This window comes from Cyprinodon tularosa, unplaced genomic scaffold, assembly GCF_016077235.1.
Source record: "Cyprinodon tularosa strain WSP-4 unplaced genomic scaffold, ASM1607723v1 ctg993, whole genome shotgun sequence".
Classification (NCBI taxonomy): Eukaryota; Metazoa; Chordata; class Actinopteri; order Cyprinodontiformes; family Cyprinodontidae; genus Cyprinodon; species Cyprinodon tularosa.
In genome coordinates this window covers 23,867-44,436 of record NW_024039777.1, presented here as the reverse complement: position 1 = coordinate 44,436, position 20,570 = coordinate 23,867, and the positions used below count along the sequence as shown (strand labels likewise).

The window sequence follows — 20,570 nt, the reverse complement described above, 5'->3', positions numbered from 1 at the left end:
TGAGCTCTGTGAACAGCCAGCCTCTTTAGCGATGACCTTTTGTGTCTTGCCCTCCTTGTGCAAGGTGTCGATGGTCGTCTTTTGGACAACTGTCAAGTCAGCAGTCTTCCCCATGATTGTGTAGCCTATAGAACTAGACTGAAAGACCATTTAAAGGCTTTTGCAGGTGGTTTGAGTTAATTAGCTGATTAGAGTGTGGCACCAGGGGCCATCAATTTTGAACCTTTTCACAATATTCTAATTTTCTGATATGATGAATTTGAGATTTTCATTTGTTGTCATTTGTAATCATCAAAATTAAACAAAATAAACATCTGAAATATATGAGTTTGTATGTAATGTATGAATATAATATACAAGTTTCACTTTTTAAATGGAATTACTGAAATCAATCTACTTTTTCATGATATTCTAATTTTATGACCAGCACCTGTACATGAACTAAGGTTGCTCCATACACACATACAAGGAGATTGGTCTTGCCTGTGGTTTTAGTGTTGTGTGAAAAATGTCTATGAATTGAAAATAAAATTGTGCATATTTTGAATTTTCTCAGAGTTATTGTGTGTTTATTAAGGCTTCTAATCAGCACATATCCTGTATAATTGCAATGCCAGATTCATTCTAATATTTTATTTGATTTTTTTTTGTAAACGGAAAATTCATGCATCAGGGAATGTTTTGGGAGTTCTAGTAAAATTATGCACAAACTGTAATTCCTTTTGAGTTTTTGTCTAGTCCAGGGGTGTCAAACTGGTTCCAGAAAGGGCCGTGTGGCTGCAGGTTTTCTTTCCAACCAAGCAATAGCACACCAGACTCCTATCATCTCATCAAGTGAGTCCAATCTGAACATGATGACATTATGAAATGACTGGAGTCTGGTGTGCTATTGCTTGGTTGGAAACAAAACCTGCAGCCACTCGGCCCTTTCTGGAACCAGTTTGACACCCCTGGTCTAGTCTATCCATTCAGTTCAGTTTATTTAAATACCACCAATGCACAGAACATGTCATCTCAAGGCACTTTACAGAGACGATTCAACCAGATAATTCCATCAGATTGGTTCAAAGTTTTCTATCTATGGAAAACCAGCTAATCGCATTGACTCATTTACTCAACAATCCCTCACACAGAGGATGCTTGTAGCGACGGTGGAGAGGAAAATCTCCCTTTTAACAGGAAGAAACCTCAAGCAGAACCAGGCTCAGTATAAGCGGCCATCTGCTTAGGCCGACTGGAGTTCAAGGAGACAGAAGCAGAGATACAAAATGTACTTGTTAACCAGCTTCACAGGTGGCTCCGTCCTGGAAATACACAGCCAGGCAGACAAGCTCCGAGCCAGCTCCCATACCAGAGGATGAAGAGAGCCAATCCAGTTAGTCACAGTCAGAGAGACAGGACTACAATGGAAAACAGGCCAAGCTCCAACATTTATAAACAAAGGTGCTGATGGCAGCCACACAGCTGATATTTCTCTCCAGGATGATGTCACAGCCAAACAGAAACAGATTAGGCAAAGCTACTATGAGAAAAGGCAGAGAGAGCAGAACGTTAGAGATTAAACTAATAGATTCTGCAGAGTGGGAGAATAGAGATAGAATGAAGTAAAATAATAAAATAGTGGTCCCTATGTCTTCCAGAAGTCTAAGCCTATAGCAGCATAACTATAGAGATAGCTCAGGTCAGAGCTATCTCTATACCCGATAGCTCAGGTCAGAAGGTAATTTTCACAATCTAACATAACATAATAACACGTTCATATAATTTGCTGCAATTGGGTTTTATATTTAGGGTTGCCCAGGCACAGGGGACTAAATATAACCAACAGACTATATTGTTATCCTTGATTAAATGTCCTCCCAGTTTATTTTTCACAGACATTCTGGTAGAAACCAGATGTTTGGGCTCGTAACATGAGAAAAGTCCAAGGTGTCTGAATACTTTTCTAAAGCACTGTAGGCTTGTATAAAATAATTTGCTTTGTAAGCTACTGAGCTCTGAAATATGTGACAGGTTCTTACAAACCAATAAAATATAAACAAAAAAGTGATTTATTTTTGAAGTTGATTAAATTCTATACTTTACGAGTTTACCAGCTATAAGACGAAAAAAAAAAAGTTTTTGTTTTTTGTCTTGTTTTTCCTGACATCTTAGCCCTGGAGATGACGTACCAAGTTACGAAAGCAGCAGCTTCGGCAAACATCGGCATTTTCCGCGAACGGTTAAGGATGGAGGAAGAGGGACGCAAGCTTCTCGAAGAGGGAATAAGAAAGAAACTTATAAGTCCTGGGAGAGGAGAGCTGTCGACATTTCCTAATGGAACCAAGGTAAAAACAAAACCAAAAAAATATTACACTGTAGAAGGAGGGGTCGCCTTTTATTCAGAATACAGGCATTAGTTGGAGACAAGGAGAAGGCAGGCTAGCAAGCAAAATGCTACCACCGTGATATCCTTTCTAAGTATCCCCAAATGTTTGTTTGACGACTATGATACAGAGCATCCCAGACATTCATTCTTTAACCTTTCGAGTTTATCAGACTAGGTGTTTGAAATCAACCCCTTTTAGTTGTGTCTGTTAAAAATCCTTACTTATTTTCATCCCCTATTTTTTTTTCTGTACTGTAAAGCTAGTGGGCGGAGAAGAAAAAATCCTAGACGCTGATTCGTCGATTTTCCATGTCAGTTAAATTTCCCGCGTTGTGATTTGTCAGAAATACGATGACGTAAAACGTTATTTAGGCCTGTCAGAGACGAGTTGATAATTTAGTTGTTTGCGGTGAAAATACACAGTCAGTTGCCCTGATGTTTCCTGTGATCACAGCAGCAGTTCCTGACCAATCTGTTTGTCTCATCAGGTGGTTTTCCACTACCGCAGCAGCCTCTGTGATGGCACAGTGCTGGATGACTCCAGGACCATGGGGGGTCGCAGTAAACCTATGGAGCTCATCTTGGGGAAGAAGTTCAAGCTGGCTGTGTGGGAAAGAATAGTGATCACCATGAGAAAAGGCGAGGTGGCAGAGTTTACCTGCGACACCAAGGTAGTGATGCTGCATCATCCATCTGCTTCCTCACATTTAGTTTGATTTTGACCACAAACTTTAATGTTTTTCTGTGACACACTGACATAAAGTAATGCATACATATAAAGTGAGCACATTGGTGTGATTATGACTAGCATAATGACCGTTTAACAATAAGGTATAACTTAAATAGATTGCACTATAGTTAAGTGTTTTATAGGGTTTTTGCCATGCTGGAGGGTGAAACTTAGTCCCAGCCTCAAGTGTTTAGATGCCTCTTATAGGTTTTCTTACAGGATTCCCATTCGGCATTCCTTTATTCTCACCAGGATCCTTATTATTTGTAAATAAGTGCTTCCCCAGGGTGTGAATAAGCTCCAACCTTCATGTTTCACTGCATGGATGATATTTTCAGGGTGATGTGCACTGTTACTTTCTCACATGCACATCAAAAAGTTCCCAAATGAGCCGTTTGATCACTATTTCCTTAAAGGCTGGGTAATTAATTGCATTTGCAATGTAATTGTAATTTAACAAATCGCAAAACCATTTGGTGATGGTAATACACTTAGACCCCCCCCACACACACACAAACACACACACACACACAGAGCGAAAGAAACAGTTGCAGCTAGTGTGCAAATCCGTACAAGCTAATAGAAATAAAAACTTTTCCACATAACAGTAACGTTAAAGTCCTGTGACAATGGACTGTGGGCAAGTAAGCTTTCGTGGTCATGAAGACAGTGCAACACTGTAGACAGTGCAAAGGAAACTTAAAATTAAATCATATTCACAACTTTGGTGGAGACGATCGCAGTTTTGATTTCGGGCAAAATGGTTCAGCCCTTCTCTCCATAGAACCTTCTTCCATATGTTGTGTTGTTTAGATCCATCTATGGATCAAAAGGTTTGAATTATGAATCAACAACCGTTTGGGGCTTTGGGATCCTCTTCAATAATCAGTTAACAAAAAATACTGTTTGGGCATATTTATTAAATGCATGATAGAAATGATATAACAGTTTAACAAGATATTTACAAATTTGCATCAGATAATATTCTCTTTGGTGAAAACAGAAAGGTTTGAAAACTACAGTTGTACATGACTGCATTAATTAGCTAACTTCTGATAGGTGGTGGTTGCTCTTGATTTTATTTAGTGGTGTTTGTGTCCCGATACCACGTTCTTATTTTAGATACAATACCCATATTGCAGCTTTGAGATTGGCCAATACCAATATTGACCCGATATGATACGAGCACGAATTATACTGGCTTGATCAAGGCTTGATCAAGTAATATTACTAAAATGGGGAACAAAAGTCAACAACAAAAGGTATGAAAACAGCTAACCCATGTAAAAGTAACCAATGATTTAGATAAACTTTTAACAAAAGCAGGGTGTTCCCATCAGCATGAAAATTTCAGAGATTTGAAATGCCGGCCGAGCTAGTTAGTTTTTTCGGCTAAAATTGGTCCGATGTTAATATTGCAATAGGGCATCACTATTCAGCAGTATCCAAGTAAAGGCGGGTGAACACAGATAAATGCTCCACTTTTCAGATTATCTCTGAAGAATAAAAAAAAAAAAAAAAAATGCAGATCGGTCGTTTCCTATTTTGTGTTTGTCTATGACATAAAATCCTAATCCATTGTTTGTGGTCGCACAAGACGGAATGGAAAAGAAAAATCGAAGGATTTCAATATATTTTCCATATCAGTGTAGATTTGCTTCTTACATTTTTCATTGCTGCTCACGTTTTGTTTTTTGTCTGTTTACAGCACACAGCACTCTACCCACTCGTGTCCCAGTCTCTGAGAAACATAAGCGTTGGTAAAGATCCCCTGGAAGGCCAGAGGCACTGCTGTGGCATCGCTCAGATCCATTCCCACCACTCTTTAGGGCACAAAGATCTGGATCATCTACAGGCCAACCCACAGCCCCTTGTCTTTGCTATCGAGCTGCTGGAGGTGAGCCAGCAGTGGGCAGCATCTAGTCCTAATGCCATCTATTAGTTAGTGCTAAGGTTATATTTAACATATATATAACTGTTTTTTGGGGGTTTTTTGTAATATAAAATGAAACAAAAATGAGGAATACATTTTGAAGGAATTGTTAAGCACATGTTTGTAGTTTTGAATAGAAGCATATTTGTTTGGACAAAAACAACAAAATCTAATCAGATTTAATTAAGCTGGCACATTAAAGGATGGAGTTTTGAATGCAAAAATAGCAGTAAAAGATAATTAAATAATTAGAAATTGAATTTAAGATATAATATGTAAGAAATATAATTATAAATACAGAAAATAACAAAACCTGTAATGTCATTAAAGTGATGTGTCTCTGTCTCAGGTCCTCCCTCCTGGTTCCTACCAGCTCGACATGTGGGCCATGACTGACAAAGAGAAGCTGGACGCCGTGCCTCAAATCCATGAGAACGGAAATTCACTCTTCAAAGAGGGCAAAATTAAGGAAGCCTCAGAGCAGTACTACAACGCCATCGCCTGCCTCAAAAATCTGCAGATGAAGGTTTGGGAGCAGTTTGATTTACATGTAGCTCTACTGGGTTTGCTGTAGGAGGGATAAAAAGCTAGGATCTATGTGCAGGAGCATCCTGGAGATGAAACCTGGATAGAGTTGGACCTAAAGATCACACCACTGCTTCTTAACTACTGCCAGTGCCTGCTGCTGCAGGGCCAGTACTACGAAGTCATCGATCACTGCTCTTCGTTGCTCTCCAAATTTGAAGGTAAAGCTTGACTTCTTTTGGTCCCCCCAATAATGTTGGTTCATTAATAGGGCAAAGAAGCACAGCGGATGACATCATCTCCTGAAAAACACCCAATAAGGGTATACTAATGTATGATGCTGATGGCTTATTGGGTATTATACATATATATATATATATATTAGGGATGCGCGATATAATCGGCGCCCTATCGGTATCGGCCTTAAAACTGAATATCGGACATCGGCCACCCCACCGATATTTAACCCGATATTTGATCAGCTTCTGAGTTTCTAAAGTCTAAAAAAAAAAAAAAAATACTACTACTTCTTCCTCAAAAACTTCTTTTTTACAGACTTAAAAACTTCTAAAGACGAGGGAAAAAATATTGATACATTAAAATATCACAATTTCTTCATATGCTGATATATTGCCATTTAAAAACACCATATCAATCTCTTTTACTAATGAAATATTGCTATACGTCATCGTTTTGCTAAGAAATCCCCCGAAAATTCACGAAATTTTGACATATTTTTATATGTTGATATATTGACACGGTATCGATCTATTTTACTAACAAAATCTCACAAGAATTTGCAAAATATCACGAGAGTTTTTAACAGAACGATGAAATTTCACCAGATTTTGAAAGTAAAATAGATTGATACCGCGTTTTTAAAAATCTATTTGATATCAGCATATGAAAATATATTTTAGTATATTACTTTTCAAAGTGTTAGAAATGGAGAACAAAACTGCTATTTTCAATGACTACTTATTTTTGTCCAGCTTTAACATCGGTATCTATATCGGTTATCGGCTACATGAGTTTTAAAATATAGGCATATCGGATATCAGCCAAAATCCCAATATCGTGCATCCTTAATATATATAAATATAAAAGCTCCATCCAGCTGTGCCTTGATGGTTTTTTAAGGACAAATCTGATGTTTTCTTAAACATCAGCGAACTAGAATACATTTTAATAAACAAAAAGTGAACCATTTTTCTGAATATTCTGATTTAATCCTTTTCTTCCTCCATTTATGTTAAAAATTACACAATAATATTCCACATTTAAGTCTACTAATCTCAATAAAGCAATAGAGGAAAATTGAGAAATGAAAATACATGGAATCCTGTTGACATGATTTTTTGGCATGGCTGCTGAACACAGTAATGAATCAGCAAACGCAAAAAACACAAAGCTAATATATGCCAAAAATATTAGCTGGCTGATGTTTCGGTCTATTTTTTTTAACCAAATATTCTTCCTGGCAGAAATTGCATGAATGGATACATTGTTTATAATAAACAGCTTATTTTTAGAGTTCCTACACATCTGAATATATCTCTGCAAGTATTTTAAAAGTCCAATAAATCTGGAAAAAAATTGTTTCTCGACCTAACATGAAAATGTGTTTAACCTGCTTTAACCTTTAGTGCTTTTAAATTTTTAAAAACAATTATTTTGTGGGGGGCAACAATCTTCCTTTGATATACAGGTGCTGGTCATAAAATTAGAATATCATGAAAAAGTAGATTGATTTCAGTAATTCCATTTAAAAAGTGAAACTTGTATATTATATTCATACATTACATACAAACTCATATATTTCAGATGTTTATTTTGTTTAATTTTGATGATTACAAATGACAACAAATGAAAATCTCAAATTCATCATATCAGAAAATTAGAATATTGTGAAAAGGTTCAAAATTGATGGCCCCTGGTGCCACACTCTAATCAGCTAATTAACTCAAACCACCTGCAAAAGCCTTTAAATGGTCTTTCAGTCTAGTTCTATAGGTGGTCGATGGTCGTCTTTTGGACAACTGTCAAGTCAGCAGTCTTCCCCATGATTGTGTAGCCTATAGAACTAGACTGAAAGACCATTTAAAGGCTTTTGCAGGTGGTTTGAGTTAATTAGCTGATTAGAGTGTGGCACCAGGGGCCATCAATTTTGAACCTTTTCACAATATTCTAATTTTCTGATATGATGAATTTGAGATTTTCATTTGTTGTCATTTGTAATCATCAAAATTAAACAAAATAAACATCTGAAATATATGAGTTTGTATGTAATGTATGAATATAATATACAAGTTTCACTTTTTAAATGGAATTACTGAAATCAATCTACTTTTTCATGATATTCTAATTTTATGACCAGCACCTGTACCTGTAAACTGTAGCAGAATGTGCAAAACGATTTGCTTAAATTAAAATGGTTGAGTGGCTCATTAAAAAGGATAAATTAAACGTGTTGTTTTGCCACAGAACAGCTCGGTTAGTTTTGTTTGTTAATTTTTTTTCGTCCTCCCAGATAACGTGAAGGCCTACTACAAACGGGGAAAAGCTCACGCTGCAGTTTGGAACGACAAAGAGGCCCATGCAGACTTTGCTAAGGTCTTGGAATTGGACCCGTCCCTGGAAGCATCGGTGAACAGGGAGCTGAAGGCCTTGGAGGAGAGGCTCCGCTCCAAGAAGCAGGAGGAAAAGGGTCGTTATAAGGGCTTGTTCGACTTCAATGCACAGCCAGCTGCAGCCACCACAGTCAGTCCATTCTGAGTTTGCTTCGCTCTATATGTTGTTTCTATAAGCAGGCATTGATCTGAAGAAACTCTTCTTTCTTTCTGCAGGGTTGAACATCAGAACAGACGGAGACGAAGATGCCAATGGATCTGGCGGATAAGCAGGAGAACATTCCCGCCGTTTTAGTTTTACCTGTGCACTTCAGCCAAACATATTGCCAACCTTCTCCTCTTCAGGTATACATGCAGGCACCACAAGCATTTAAGCCCTAATCCTCTGAATTCACCGTCTAAATGTGGCTCTGTGGAGTGACTTTAACGGCCCGTGGAATCAAGTCAGTGCTGCATGTTTCATTTAGAGGAGATCCTTTTTCTTTATTTATTTAAGAAAGAAGATAAGTGCTGATTCATGAATGTTTCAGTTGAGATTTTCTGGATTTTCTCCTGATGGAGAATTCACTTTTTTCCTAATCCCCCCCCCCCCCCCCCCATTTTGTTTCATATGGACTTGGAGCCAATATGTGATGCAGTCTCTTTCCGTATGTTTTTTTTTTTTTTATATCTCCACTGCTGGTATATAATCTTTGTAACCATTGCTGCGTCCTTGTACAGATGCTATACTTGCAAATAGTTTTGCTTACATGCACACATCCTTGACAAGTCTGTTAACTCAAGCACTAATTTTTATTTTATTTTTTTTTTGTGGAAAGGTAAACTAGACATGAAGCCCCAACGGTTTGACAATCATTAAATTAATTCTAAAGCGCCCTCCTATGTTTTTATTTCCTGTAATGAAAAAGGTCTTATTTGAATCAGCATCTTTGTTAGCTACTTTGAAGATATTCCTTACTTCATATTTGAAAGAGCCTGTTAGCTTTTTTGAGCCGTTAGCAAAGTGGTGATGATGTGTATGAAAATAAATTTGTATTTAATCCCCAGCCTTGGATTTGTTTTTGTCTTTTAGAATATAATTTCACCAAATAAGTTGTAAATTATAATAGCCTCTCTTACAGCTGAGCTCAGGCTGGTAATTATACCAATGGAAAAATGTTTTATGCTGATCCTAAATATGTTTAACTTTCTTTAGTGAGATGCAAAAATAATCAAGACAAAAAAAAAAACTTTTCAAATTATTTAATTAAGATATACATACTGAATTGCAAAAATCTGGTTTACAAAATTTCCTTGCTAAAAAAATGACTTGATGTAAAGAGTTCCTGGGAATGAGGGAATTCTGATGTGAGCTTTTATGACAAAACCTAAACAACTAAAATGTCCAAAATCAACACAGATTGGAGCAATTTGAACATTGATTGCATTTTCTGTTGAAGGAAATAAAAAGGAGCCAACTTTTCAAGTCAATTTCTGTTATTTCCTCAAATATTGACTCGAGCTCAAGTTCCAAATTCTGACCAATGGTACAAAATTGGTTTTGCATATACCCCACATGAGGCGGAAAGAGTAACAGATGAATTTGATGAAATGTTGAAAAGGGGAACATGATGTACCCATGAATGATCACAAATAAAGCTCAAGGTAGGAGGATGAGGAGAAGGAAAGAAAGGGAGGAGTTTCCAAAAGGGTTATGTGCGGGCGCTCCTCTCCGTTTCTGCAAGACACTCTCTGACCAGTGCGCGGGCGTGGATTATACCTGAAGGAGAAAAGAAAAGAAAATTAGTTTCAAAGTTATTTGTAATGTATAAATCAAGAAACTCCCATTGTTTCCAAACAAACGGAACAATTCCTCCAACCACTTTCTCTTGTTTCAGAGCTTTGAACTTCCCAACATAGTTCCTTATGCTATAACCAAAAACACCAAGTAAAAGATTATTTTCCTAATTCCACACAAATAAAAATCTTCAAAGTTTTGTGAGCATTTTTAAATTAAATACAGAGCCAAACAGCACCTTATAAAGTTAATCAATTCATCTTTGTATAATTTAATCCCAGTTATGATTTAGAGTTTGTTTGTTTAAGGACCAAACAGTAGAAGGACCAAAGCAGAGATGTTTAAAGCAGGGTTTGCTTATATAAAATAGAAATACCTCTCAATGGGGGAATACGGATGTGAAGGTGAAGCTTAAAACCTAGTCTTAAGATGTACAGCAAATACAGAAATGTGGAAAAATTTTGTATTCAGGTGGAAATTAGAACTTTCTAAAAAGAAAAAAAAGCAGCTGGTTTACAGACAGACTGAAAGAATAGAAAAACACTTTCAGAGCAGGTGGAAAAATTATTCATTATCTTCTGAGGAGGTAAAAGCTTTGATGTAAAAAAAAAAAGTTTAATTAACCAGAAAAGAAACTGAGCAAAAATACATTATGTATGAGGAAAAAGACAATCAATCAGGTAGAAAAACTTAAAGCATGGTTTTACTTGTAAACGTTTCTTTTACTTGCTGGGAGCAGCAAAGTCTGTATCCCCAACAGAAAGAATATAAGAATACCCTAGAGGAGCTGTAGATATTAACAGTTCAGGTAGAAGAATCATTTGAGTAACAACACCCTCATGTAGATATGCTTTTGCTCTGCAGGCAGATAGAAGCTTGTCTGTATATATGAAGACAGACATGTTGGAAAAGCTCTCAGATCCTGCTAAGGTCATCTTTACAAGCTTCAACGTACAGCCAGAGCTAAAAGGGGACGGTTTGCATAAACCCCACATGAGGCATCTTCTTGACTTTGAATGGTCCAAGTCCTGCCAAAACTCTGGGGTAGGATTTGAAAACATGATGTTCAAAAATGTATTTAATCCAACCCAACCAAGCATGAGTCATGATGCAAAGGAGAAATTACAAAGATGTTAGTCTTTAGATATGCAGATATCGAAAGAAGACAGAATTTAGTTAAAAGCTCTAAATAAAGATTCAGAGTCCATTAGGTACAGATATCTTAGTAAGGGGCTGTAGCTACAGATCTCTGTTTATAGACTGAAAATATATTGAACCTGTGTAGGTACCAGATCTGCTCGGGTCCTGCTTCATGCCAGTGACGTTACGCTACATGATTGGCTGAACGTCGCCACATGATGTAAAACATAGTGGTTGCCCAGACAATAATAACATCACACAGCGTCCGTGTGCTAACATCTGTAGCGTTAGCGTGTCTAATGACCCATGAAGTTTTAAGTTTGATCGATAACAAAACTGAAAAAAATCTGTTTCTGGTGAACAAAGTAACTGTTAGACCGTGATATAAAGGGGGAGAGCTGGGTAGCGCTGTGGCTACCTGTGTTCAGTAGCTAACAGGTTAGCCTATTTTAGCTCAGCCAGTTAGCCATATTAAGCTACACTACTTTTGAATTTGTATCAACAACAACTGTTCATTTCCAACGAGTAGAATAATTGTTTTATTTGTCTAATATCTATATGAAAGTCATTTTTAAAGATGCTCCATTTGTCCTCCTCTACCCTCAGATCTTAATAAAAAGAATAAAAATAAGCTGAGACTTTTTTGTCACCTTGGTAAATGGCAGAGATCAGTCTGTCGTAGAAGGCAGTACTTTCCTTCTAGACTGACAATGATTGCTTTCTACTTTCGACTACTTTAGCTCGCCAATTAAATATAAAATTATAGCAAATATAGGTGATAATATATGGAAAATCCAAAAGAGATTTGATCCTTAAGAAACGGGTGCAATAGTGGAGTTGCCATATATTGAGGTAATAAGAAGGGGCAGGGCCCTGAGCAGATCTTGTACCTACATCGGCAGGAATTGAACAACTTTCCACGACACCCATCCACATGTATACTGAGACAGCTGACAACAAGGAATACCTCTCTTTAGCCTCTCCATCGCACTCTTGCTCCCAGCATAGGTAGGCCTGATCTCACGGCTCATCTCCTCGATGACAGACAGCAGCTCGCTGTAGGTGGACCCTTGGGACACTTTGACCGGCTGGCGGAGCAGTTCAATCGGCACATGGTAAAAAGATACGAGTGGGAGGGAAGAGAGAGAGAACAGGCGTCACAACCACCCTGCACTAGTTAAACAGTTATAAATCAAGGCTTTTCATACAGACTGGAATTTATATTTAGGTTTTATTTTGATTAATCAGTGGCATGCATTAAATTCAACGCTTAAAAAGAAAAAAAAGTCATATTTTCTCAAGTTTCTTTGGAATATGTACATGTTAGTTTGACGCAGCAGGATAGCAATTTGGAAGATCACAAAGACAAAAAATACCAAGAAACCATCAATTGTTTTTATTTGTTCTTTGATTGGCCTTCATTAAGTTTTTTTTTTTCCATCTGTCGCCATAGCAGCAGAGAGCAGCTAAAAATCTGTATGCTCTGGCACAGACTGTGGTTCACACGATTCTAATTACAAAACAGAAAAGTAAGCATTCAGCTCTGCACAAGGACATTTAAAAAAACAAAAGCATCCTGATAATTAAAAAAGGCTATTTTTGGAGGATCTTCTAAATAATTGCAGCTGAAAAACAATTAGATAACCATGAAGTATATGTCCAAGCTACCTTAAAATGTGGCCTAATCAACCCTCCTATCCATGTGGAAGGATTGTCTGCTGTTCTATCCACGTCTACGGCTATATTCCCTCTACGGCCACATGAAAAGTATTTTATATTCCAGGTTTTCTGATGATTTAATTCCCCTCTATGTCTGTTCAATTCCACTATAGCAGGTGTCTTATGAAATGTATCCACTGTTCTTTATTCTCAAAGCTATTTAAGAAATAAAAGGGGAACAAGTCAATGCCAAGAATATAAATGTGGCTGCAGAGAGATGTTCAGGCTTCATAAACAGATGCATCACAACATTAAAGGAATTTCAAAGTGAGAAGAAGAGATCAGAGCAGTCGTTCCACACATAAGGGACCAAGGAAAGAAATTACAGAAAAAGACTATCAAGATGTTTTGCACATTAACAAAAAACAACTCTAAATTATAAGCCTAAAGCTTTCGTTCCATCAAATTGACTTTTGCACAACTGCCTTTTCAAAATATTTCTGTAAAAGTTGAAACACACACTCCCATCCATCTATAAAATATTAGAGTTGACCTATTTATTTTTTAATTTGCATTTAAAAGTTGCATCATGAGTAATGGCCTCTACCAAGTGAGGTGATCCTCAGCTGTTTTAATGAGTAATTTATGACTTTTTATCGAGTACGGAAAGCCTAGAAATGTTAATGCTCGGGAATTTTATAACCTTAGTTTGTAATTGCTTTGTTGTACTTTAATAATTAGTATTAATGGATAAAAGAGACGATATATTTAAATCAATGGAATATTCAGAGATTTCTGTGCTGGAAAATGCTTATTTTGTGATCTAGGGGAAGCTGGCTGATACTGATCTTCGACTAGGTAACATTATACACACACACAAACAAAACAATAGATTTTAAGGAGACATATTATGTCTTTCATTTCATAAAAACAAAAATTTATTTATTTATTTTTTTCCCAGAGGTTGAACAGAACAAATAAAAATCAGATTGGAGTGATCCTGTGTTTTGCCTCAGCGAGGAATTAAACTCAGCAGCTTAGAGACAATGTACGGTAAGCAAAATGAAAGTAAAATATCAAAATAACAAAAATCAACAATAACTATTGAGCTCCGCTTCGAAAACTGAGCATCACAATCCTAACTATGAGAGAGTTTTGAATGCTGCGCAAATTAGTCCCAATTCATCACATTTCAAGAACAATAAGAAGAAAGTTTAGTTGATTCTTCTAACAAGTAAACGTACCTGAACAAAGCCCATCGATGGTGGGCCGAAGTCACTGAAAGCTGGTCTAAAGCTGGATGATGACGGGAGTGATGGAGAGGGAACTGAAGACCCTGAGTGGAGGAAGAGTTTACATGTAAAACAAACTAAGAATAGAGCTTCTATTTAATAACCTAACCTCCTGATTATTTCATATCTTATCTCTCTAACTTAAGCTTTACAGACACTTGTAAGAGGGAGAAATTCTTCCCTATATTTCACATATAATCTTTATTTATATATCTTAGGACTTTCAGGCAGACCTGGTGGTGTGTGGTTGGAGCCCGACGGTGCAGGAGCAATAGGTTTATAACTCATGGCAATTTCAGCTGGCAGCTCCAGGTACGATGTGCTGCTTCCTTCAGGCCCGTCAGCCCAATGCTTATACAGCTTTCCTGTTGGTGAGGAGCTCCTAAGAGCTGCTCCAATAAAATGAAACACAATGGAGCAAACTGTTAAAATCCAACAATGTTTTTTTTTTTTTTTTCTCCCCTCAGCAGACATTAAGGCTCCAAAGATACGGTTTATTAACTTGAAGATGTAGAAGTTTTAACATGAATATTTAGGAGTTCAGCTTACTGTAACAAAATAATAAAAAGTTGAGCATAAAGCAGCTCCAACTAAACAAAAACTTCATTTATTTCTCGCTAAGAGATAAGCGACGTTAATGACTGTTAAGTAACAATAAGGTGCCGATCGGCGAGGGATTTCAATCAATTTGTTATCACACTTAAGATTAACCTTTATTTAAAATGTGGCATGATTTTCCCATTTGAATATCCTTTAATATTCCTGCTTGTTTTAGGTAAGAAGCTTCTATGCTTTTCTAAACAGCAGCCTTCTACTGAAGGTTTTGTATGGTGCAAACAATCAACAAATTAATTTGAAGCACATCAATACAATTTGAATAATTACGGGTTTGAATAATTTAGAGCCTAACTGTTTACAGCACCTTGCACAAGTATTCATAATGCTTTATATGGGGCCTGTAATTCATTCATTTTAATCGGAAACTATTTATCAACTAAACAAACCACTTTTTTGATTCAAAGACCCCTTTTTCTGCCCAAAATTATATATATAATTATATATATATATATATATATATATATATATATATATATATATATATATATACGGGTGCTGGTCATAAAATTAGAATATCATGAAAAAGTAGATTGATTTCAGTAATTCCATTTAAAAAGTGAAACTTGTATATTATATTCATACATTACATACAAACTCATATATTTCAGATGTTTATTTTGTTTAATTTTGATGATTACAAATGACAACAAATGAAAATCTCAAATTCATCATATCAGAAAATTAGAATATTGTGAAAAGGTTCAAAATTGATGGCCCCTGGTGCCACACTCTAATCAGCTAATTAACTCAAACCACCTGCAAAAGCCTTTAAATGGTCTTTCAGTCTAGTTCTATAGGCTACACAATCATGGGGAAGACTGCTGACTTGACAGTTGTCCAAAAGACGACCATCGACACCTTGCACAAGGAGGGCAAGACACAAAAGGTCATCGCTAAAGAGGCTGGCTGTTCACAGAGCTCAGTGTCCAAGCACATTAATAGAGAGGCGAAGGGAAGGAAAAGATGTGGTCGAAAAAAGTGTACAAGCAAGAGAGATAACCGCACCCTGGAGAGGATTGTGAAACAAAACCCCTTCAAAAATGTGGGGGAGATTCACAAAGAGTGGACTGCAGCTGGAGTGAGTGCTTCAAGAACCACCACACACAGACGTATGAAAGACATGGGTTTCTGCTGTCGCATTCCTTGTGTCAAGCCACTCTTGAACCACAGACAGCGTCAGAAGCGTCTTGCCTGGGCTAAAGAGAAACAGGACTGGACTGCTGGTGAGTGGTCCAAAGTCATGTTCTCTGATGAAAGTAAATTTTGCATTTCCTTTGGAAATCAAGGTCCCAGAGTCTGGAGGAAAAGAAGAGAGGCACTTCATCCACGTTGCTTGAAGTCCAGTGTAAAGTTTCCACAGTCAGTGATGGTTTGGGGTGCCATGTCATCTGCTGGTGTTGGTCCATTGTGTTTTCTGAGGTCCAGGGTCAACGCAGCCACATACCAGGAAGTTTTAGAGCACTTCATGCTTCCTGCAGCTGACCAACTTTTTGGAGATGCAGATTTCATTTTCCAACAGGACTTGGCACCTGCACACAGTGCCAAAGCTACCAGTACCTGGTTGAAGGACCATGGTATCCCTGTTCTTAATTGGCCAGCAAACTCTCCTGACCTTAACCCCATAGAAAATCTATGGGGTATTTTGAAGAAGAAGATGCAATACACCAGACCCAACAATTCAGAAGAGCTAAAAGCCACTATTAGAGCAACCTGGGCTATCATAACACCTGAGCAGTGCCACAGACTGATCGACTCCATGCCACGCCGCATTGCTGCAGTAATACAGGCCAAAGGAGGCCCAACTAAATACTGAGTGCTGTACATGCTCATACTTTTCATGTTCATACTTTTCAGTTGGCCAACATTTCTATAAATCCTTTGTTTTTATTGGTCTTCAGTAATATTCTAATTTTCTGATATGATGAATTTGAGATTTTCATTTGTTGTCATTTGTAATCATCAAAATTAAACAAAATAAACATCTGAAATATATGAGTTTGTATGTAATGTATGAATATAATATACAAGTTTCACTTTTTAAATGGAATTACTGAAATCAATCTACTTTTTCATGATATTCTAATTTTATGACCAGCACCTGTATATATAAATTATATATATATATATGCGCTAATTTGTATACATGACAAATTAACGCATTAGAGCCCTAGCCCTAAAATATATATATATATATATATATATATATATATATATATATATATATATATATATATATATATATATATTTAAATATATATATTCCAGCTACATCCAGCAGCCTTTTAGATGTCATATAGTTATAGACAGAAAAAATTAAGACAAACAATTCACTCTTGTAGGTGGTTAATGAAAGTCATGCTTCACTCAATTGTTAATTTTGTTCATTTTTCAAGCAGCGACCAGCATCATGAGGAGGTGATTTAGGCAATATTTTAGGAAGGAGGTGAGTATTTATGTTATTTTCCATTTGCTGGGCATTCACTCTCAACATATCAATAGTTGGGAATTTCAATGAGAGTCTGCAGACTGAAAATGCCTACACTAGATCTTATATCTTTAAGGGCTGCAACACTGCTGCTTAATAAAAGTGGTAACGACATTGTCTTAAGTGACCAGAAAATGTGTATCAGTAATAATATTATTTTAATTCTCACAGTAGCGCAAATAAATACTATCTGAACCTAATAAACACTGCTTTGAACTTCTCCAGAGCCTTACCCGTAACCTGTCTGGTTAGTTCATTGATATTTCTTTAGTTATATTCTGTTCACATAAATAAACAAATAAATAAGTTAATAATTTGCTGGTGAAGGTTCTCAGTCATCTAAGTCATTCCCAGGATTGGATAATATTTTGCTACATGTTTTGTCTTTCATTAAAAAAATTTTCTTACAAAACATTTAAAGTCATCAATAATAACAATAATAAAAATTAAAACCAATCCACTGGACTTCAAACGTCTTCAAACACCGAGTTTGAAGACGTTTCGCTTCCCATCCAGGAAACTTTTTCAACTCAAAATGTCACAAATAGAATTTGTTGGGCTTCTGTTTAAAGCCTCAAACCCAACGCTATTCCTGACATTTTCTTAATTGAAAAAGCTTCCTGGATGGGAAGCGAAACATCTTCAAACTCGGAAACCAAGTCCAGTGGATTATTTTTAATTTTTGGAAAGTTAATAAGTTTGATATATAAAAATAAATAAATAAAAATAGGTGCTTATGGAGCTAAATCTATGCTTTAATAACTTAAACACATCCAATCCTGGGAAGCTGTTGAGCAGCTACTTGACCTGAATTTTATTTAAGTGTAAAAGAATAAAGAGACCGTCTACACACATTGTAGATTTCTACTGATAATGATTTTGAAAATTATAATTTCGCTTTACTTTCACTTTTAAACTATGTGATCCTTTTCCTTGGTCTACAGCATAATAGCTCCAACAAACTGATTGATTTTCTGTTAGTATGCAAAAATAACTGCAATAAACTTCAATAAACATGAAAAACTTCTACTCAATGCAATAAAACCTTTTTAAATGACACACCGGTAATCATACCCTTTAAATTTCATAAATTTAGAATACTTTAAATAGATAAAGAATTGGAAAATAAACGGAACAATGCTATCTAATAAAGTAAATTAATAATATCCTGCTACATGTTTTGTCTTTCATTAAAAATAATTTCTTACGAAAGATTTGAAGTCACCAATAATAATAAAAAAAATAACCACGGACGTACCCAGCACGTTTTATCATTTGCACTTTTATATCCTATAAGTTATTGTGTTTTAGAAAACATTTTTTTGTTTCACCTATATAATATCTTTATTTTATTTTTTTTTATTTTATTTTTTGCTCTCTCAGTTCTAAAGTCCGAATCTGTCAGCTCTACAGCAGCCGCAGAGGAAAATGACTGAATGAAACAAAAGCTGACGTTAGCTTTAAGAGGAAGGTAACATTAGCAGGATTAGCATGAACCGGTTAGCATAATAACACAGGGCAAACAAAGGCGCCATGAAGGCAGTTATAACACGGTACGACGTCACAGGCTCGGTAGGATTAAAGCAGGTTGTTAAACACGCTCATTAGCTTCTAACAGGAGGCAGAAATGATTTAAAACAAAGCTATTATTTTACCTTTATATGAGGAGCTGAAATCTGTAGTAGGATGTGAACCTAGCACTTCCTTTATGTTCAGGCATGCGCACTAACCCAACATTCTGTGTAGTATTTTTTTTTTGCATTTCCAGCGATTTGATTGGTTGTTTATGGTACATTGGAACCAGCGTCGGTTTCAGACCTAAAACAAACAGTATAGTTGTATATATAATAGAAATACTTATGGACTATGATCATAATAATAATGATAAATAATTATAACAACAATAATAATGTCATTAATAATGATCATTTTATGAATAAATATTATTATTATTACTATCAGGAGTAATGCCTAAACTTCCTCTAAGAGTATGGAAGAGGATTAGGGCCACTGAAAAAAAAAAAAAGTTAACTGATTTTCACATTTTATTTCAGTTTAATATGGGAAAAAAGTCAGAATTCTGACTTTTTTTCTCAGAATTTTGACTTTAATCTTAGAATTCTGACTTTAATCTCAGAATTCTGACTGAATTCTGACAATAAAAAAAGTCAGAATTCTGACTTTTTTCCCATACTAAACTACTTAATTTTTTTTTTTCAGTGGCCCTAATCCTCTTCTGTAGATTTGATTGGTTGTTTGTGACACATTGGAACCAGCGTCGGTTTCAGACATAAAAGAAACAGTATATATATAATAGAACTAGTCCCAACAAAAGTTGTTGAAAGAACTTATTGACTATGATTATAATAATAATTATTATTATTATAATTATGATCAGGAGTAATAAGAGTAATAGTAGTTTTTCTCTGATAGCTTTTTATTTTGCACTGATGTCAGATAAACTGTCTCCAACCTTCTAATGTGTTCATCATAAGAGAACAGAGACACATACAGGCCAAACAACTCAATTAATCAATGTTTATTTATATAGCTTTATACAACAACACATGTGGTACACAAAGTGAAAAAGATGATGAGACAAAATCAATCAGAAATATAAAAAAAATAGAGAAAATTATGGAGGCATATTCTGCCACTCTCTTGAACAAGCAAAAATGTATATCCCATATCTCCGTTGATTCTACATATAAATAACAGGTTCCTTTTTTTGTTATAATAACAGTCAAGGGTGCGGAAGCAAAGTGGAGCAGGACTATCCTTTGTGGAGGCACAGGCATAGATTAATGCACATTTAAAACACGGAAAGCTTATGTTATTCAGGTGCTGTTAACCATCATACCTGCTGAGAACACAAAGCTATGAAGGCCTTACTAAAATAACACAATTAGCACTTCCGAAGACAGCTTTCAAGAGGAATAGATCAAAAATGCAAGAAGTTTCTGGGTAACATTTTCATCCTCAGATGAGGGATTGTTTATCAAGAGGAGCCTTTGCTGTGAGTTACGTTTGTGTTGTTTTTGATGTTAGTTTTTTGTAAACATTATCAAATAAATGTGGTTATGTTCAAATTTTAATGATTGTAAAAATGTTAATCATTATATATTTATTATTTATTTTGTAATAAAAAAAATGTTCCCAGCAGAAAGAGTTCCTTAACCCAGAGTTTATTACCGTACAACTGGTCAGACTGGGCCCACTGTCTTTTTAGTGTTTCTCTTCTGCCACACACCTGACCTAAATTAATAGATATGTAACAGACTGGATGACACATATAAGGTAATGCCATTTGAATCAGATGTGCTGAGGCAAAAATAAATTTCAATCCTAAAGGACTGTGGACCCTGGAGATTAGATCGGGGAACACCATCATAGGCTACACAACTGTAGCTTCA

General features: G+C 36.0%; 2 protein-coding genes across 3 annotated transcripts; one reads left to right on the top strand and one right to left on the bottom strand.

The window, feature by feature from the left end:
• Positions 1-2,170: 2,170 nt before the first annotated feature.
• LOC119777239 (aryl hydrocarbon receptor interacting protein) lies at positions 2,171-8,660 on the top strand. Its single transcript, XM_038276070.1, has 7 exons — positions 2,171-2,327; positions 2,857-3,039; positions 4,807-4,995; positions 5,381-5,557; positions 5,636-5,777; positions 8,087-8,316; positions 8,403-8,660. Exons 1-7 carry the CDS (start codon positions 2,229-2,231, stop codon positions 8,406-8,408), a joined length of 1,026 nt encoding a protein of 341 aa, XP_038131998.1. The 5' UTR covers positions 2,171-2,228; the 3' UTR covers positions 8,409-8,660.
• Positions 8,661-9,413: 753 nt separating this feature from the next.
• cdk2ap2 (cyclin-dependent kinase 2 associated protein 2) lies at positions 9,414-18,877 on the bottom strand. 2 transcript variants are annotated; one of them, XM_038276075.1, is made up of 5 exons: positions 18,813-18,877; positions 14,288-14,443; positions 14,007-14,098; positions 12,071-12,191; positions 9,414-9,945 (listed from the first exon to the last, which is right to left on the bottom strand). In XM_038276075.1, exons 2-5 carry the CDS (start codon positions 14,340-14,342, stop codon positions 9,878-9,880), a joined length of 336 nt encoding a protein of 111 aa, XP_038132003.1. In that variant the 5' UTR covers positions 14,343-14,443; positions 18,813-18,877; the 3' UTR covers positions 9,414-9,877. The 2 variants fall into 2 exon arrangements, with proteins under 2 accessions (XP_038132003.1, XP_038132004.1); XM_038276076.1 differs by having other exon boundaries at positions 14,288-14,446; positions 18,813-18,872.
• Between the last annotated feature and the right edge of the window lie 1,693 nt (positions 18,878-20,570).

Excerpts from the sequence above, each read along its gene's own strand:
- LOC119777239 (XM_038276070.1), top strand. The coding sequence starts at position 2,229 with ATGGAGGAAGAGGGACGCAAGCTTCTCGAAGAGGGAATAAGAAAGAAA. Across the intron at positions 3,040-4,806 it reads AGTTTACCTGCGACACCAAG|CACACAGCACTCTACCCACT; the intron begins GTAGTGATGCTG and ends GTCTGTTTACAG. Across the intron at positions 4,996-5,380 it reads TTGCTATCGAGCTGCTGGAG|GTCCTCCCTCCTGGTTCCTA; the intron begins GTGAGCCAGCAG and ends TCTCTGTCTCAG.
- cdk2ap2 (XM_038276075.1), bottom strand. The coding sequence starts at position 14,342 with ATGAGTTATAAACCTATTGCTCCTGCACCGTCGGGCTCCAACCACACA. Across the intron at positions 14,099-14,287 it reads CTCCAACCACACACCACCAG|GGTCTTCAGTTCCCTCTCCA; the intron begins GTCTGCCTGAAA and ends TCCTCCACTCAG. Across the intron at positions 12,192-14,006 it reads CATCGATGGGCTTTGTTCAG|CCGGTCAAAGTGTCCCAAGG; the intron begins GTACGTTTACTT and ends CTGCTCCGCCAG.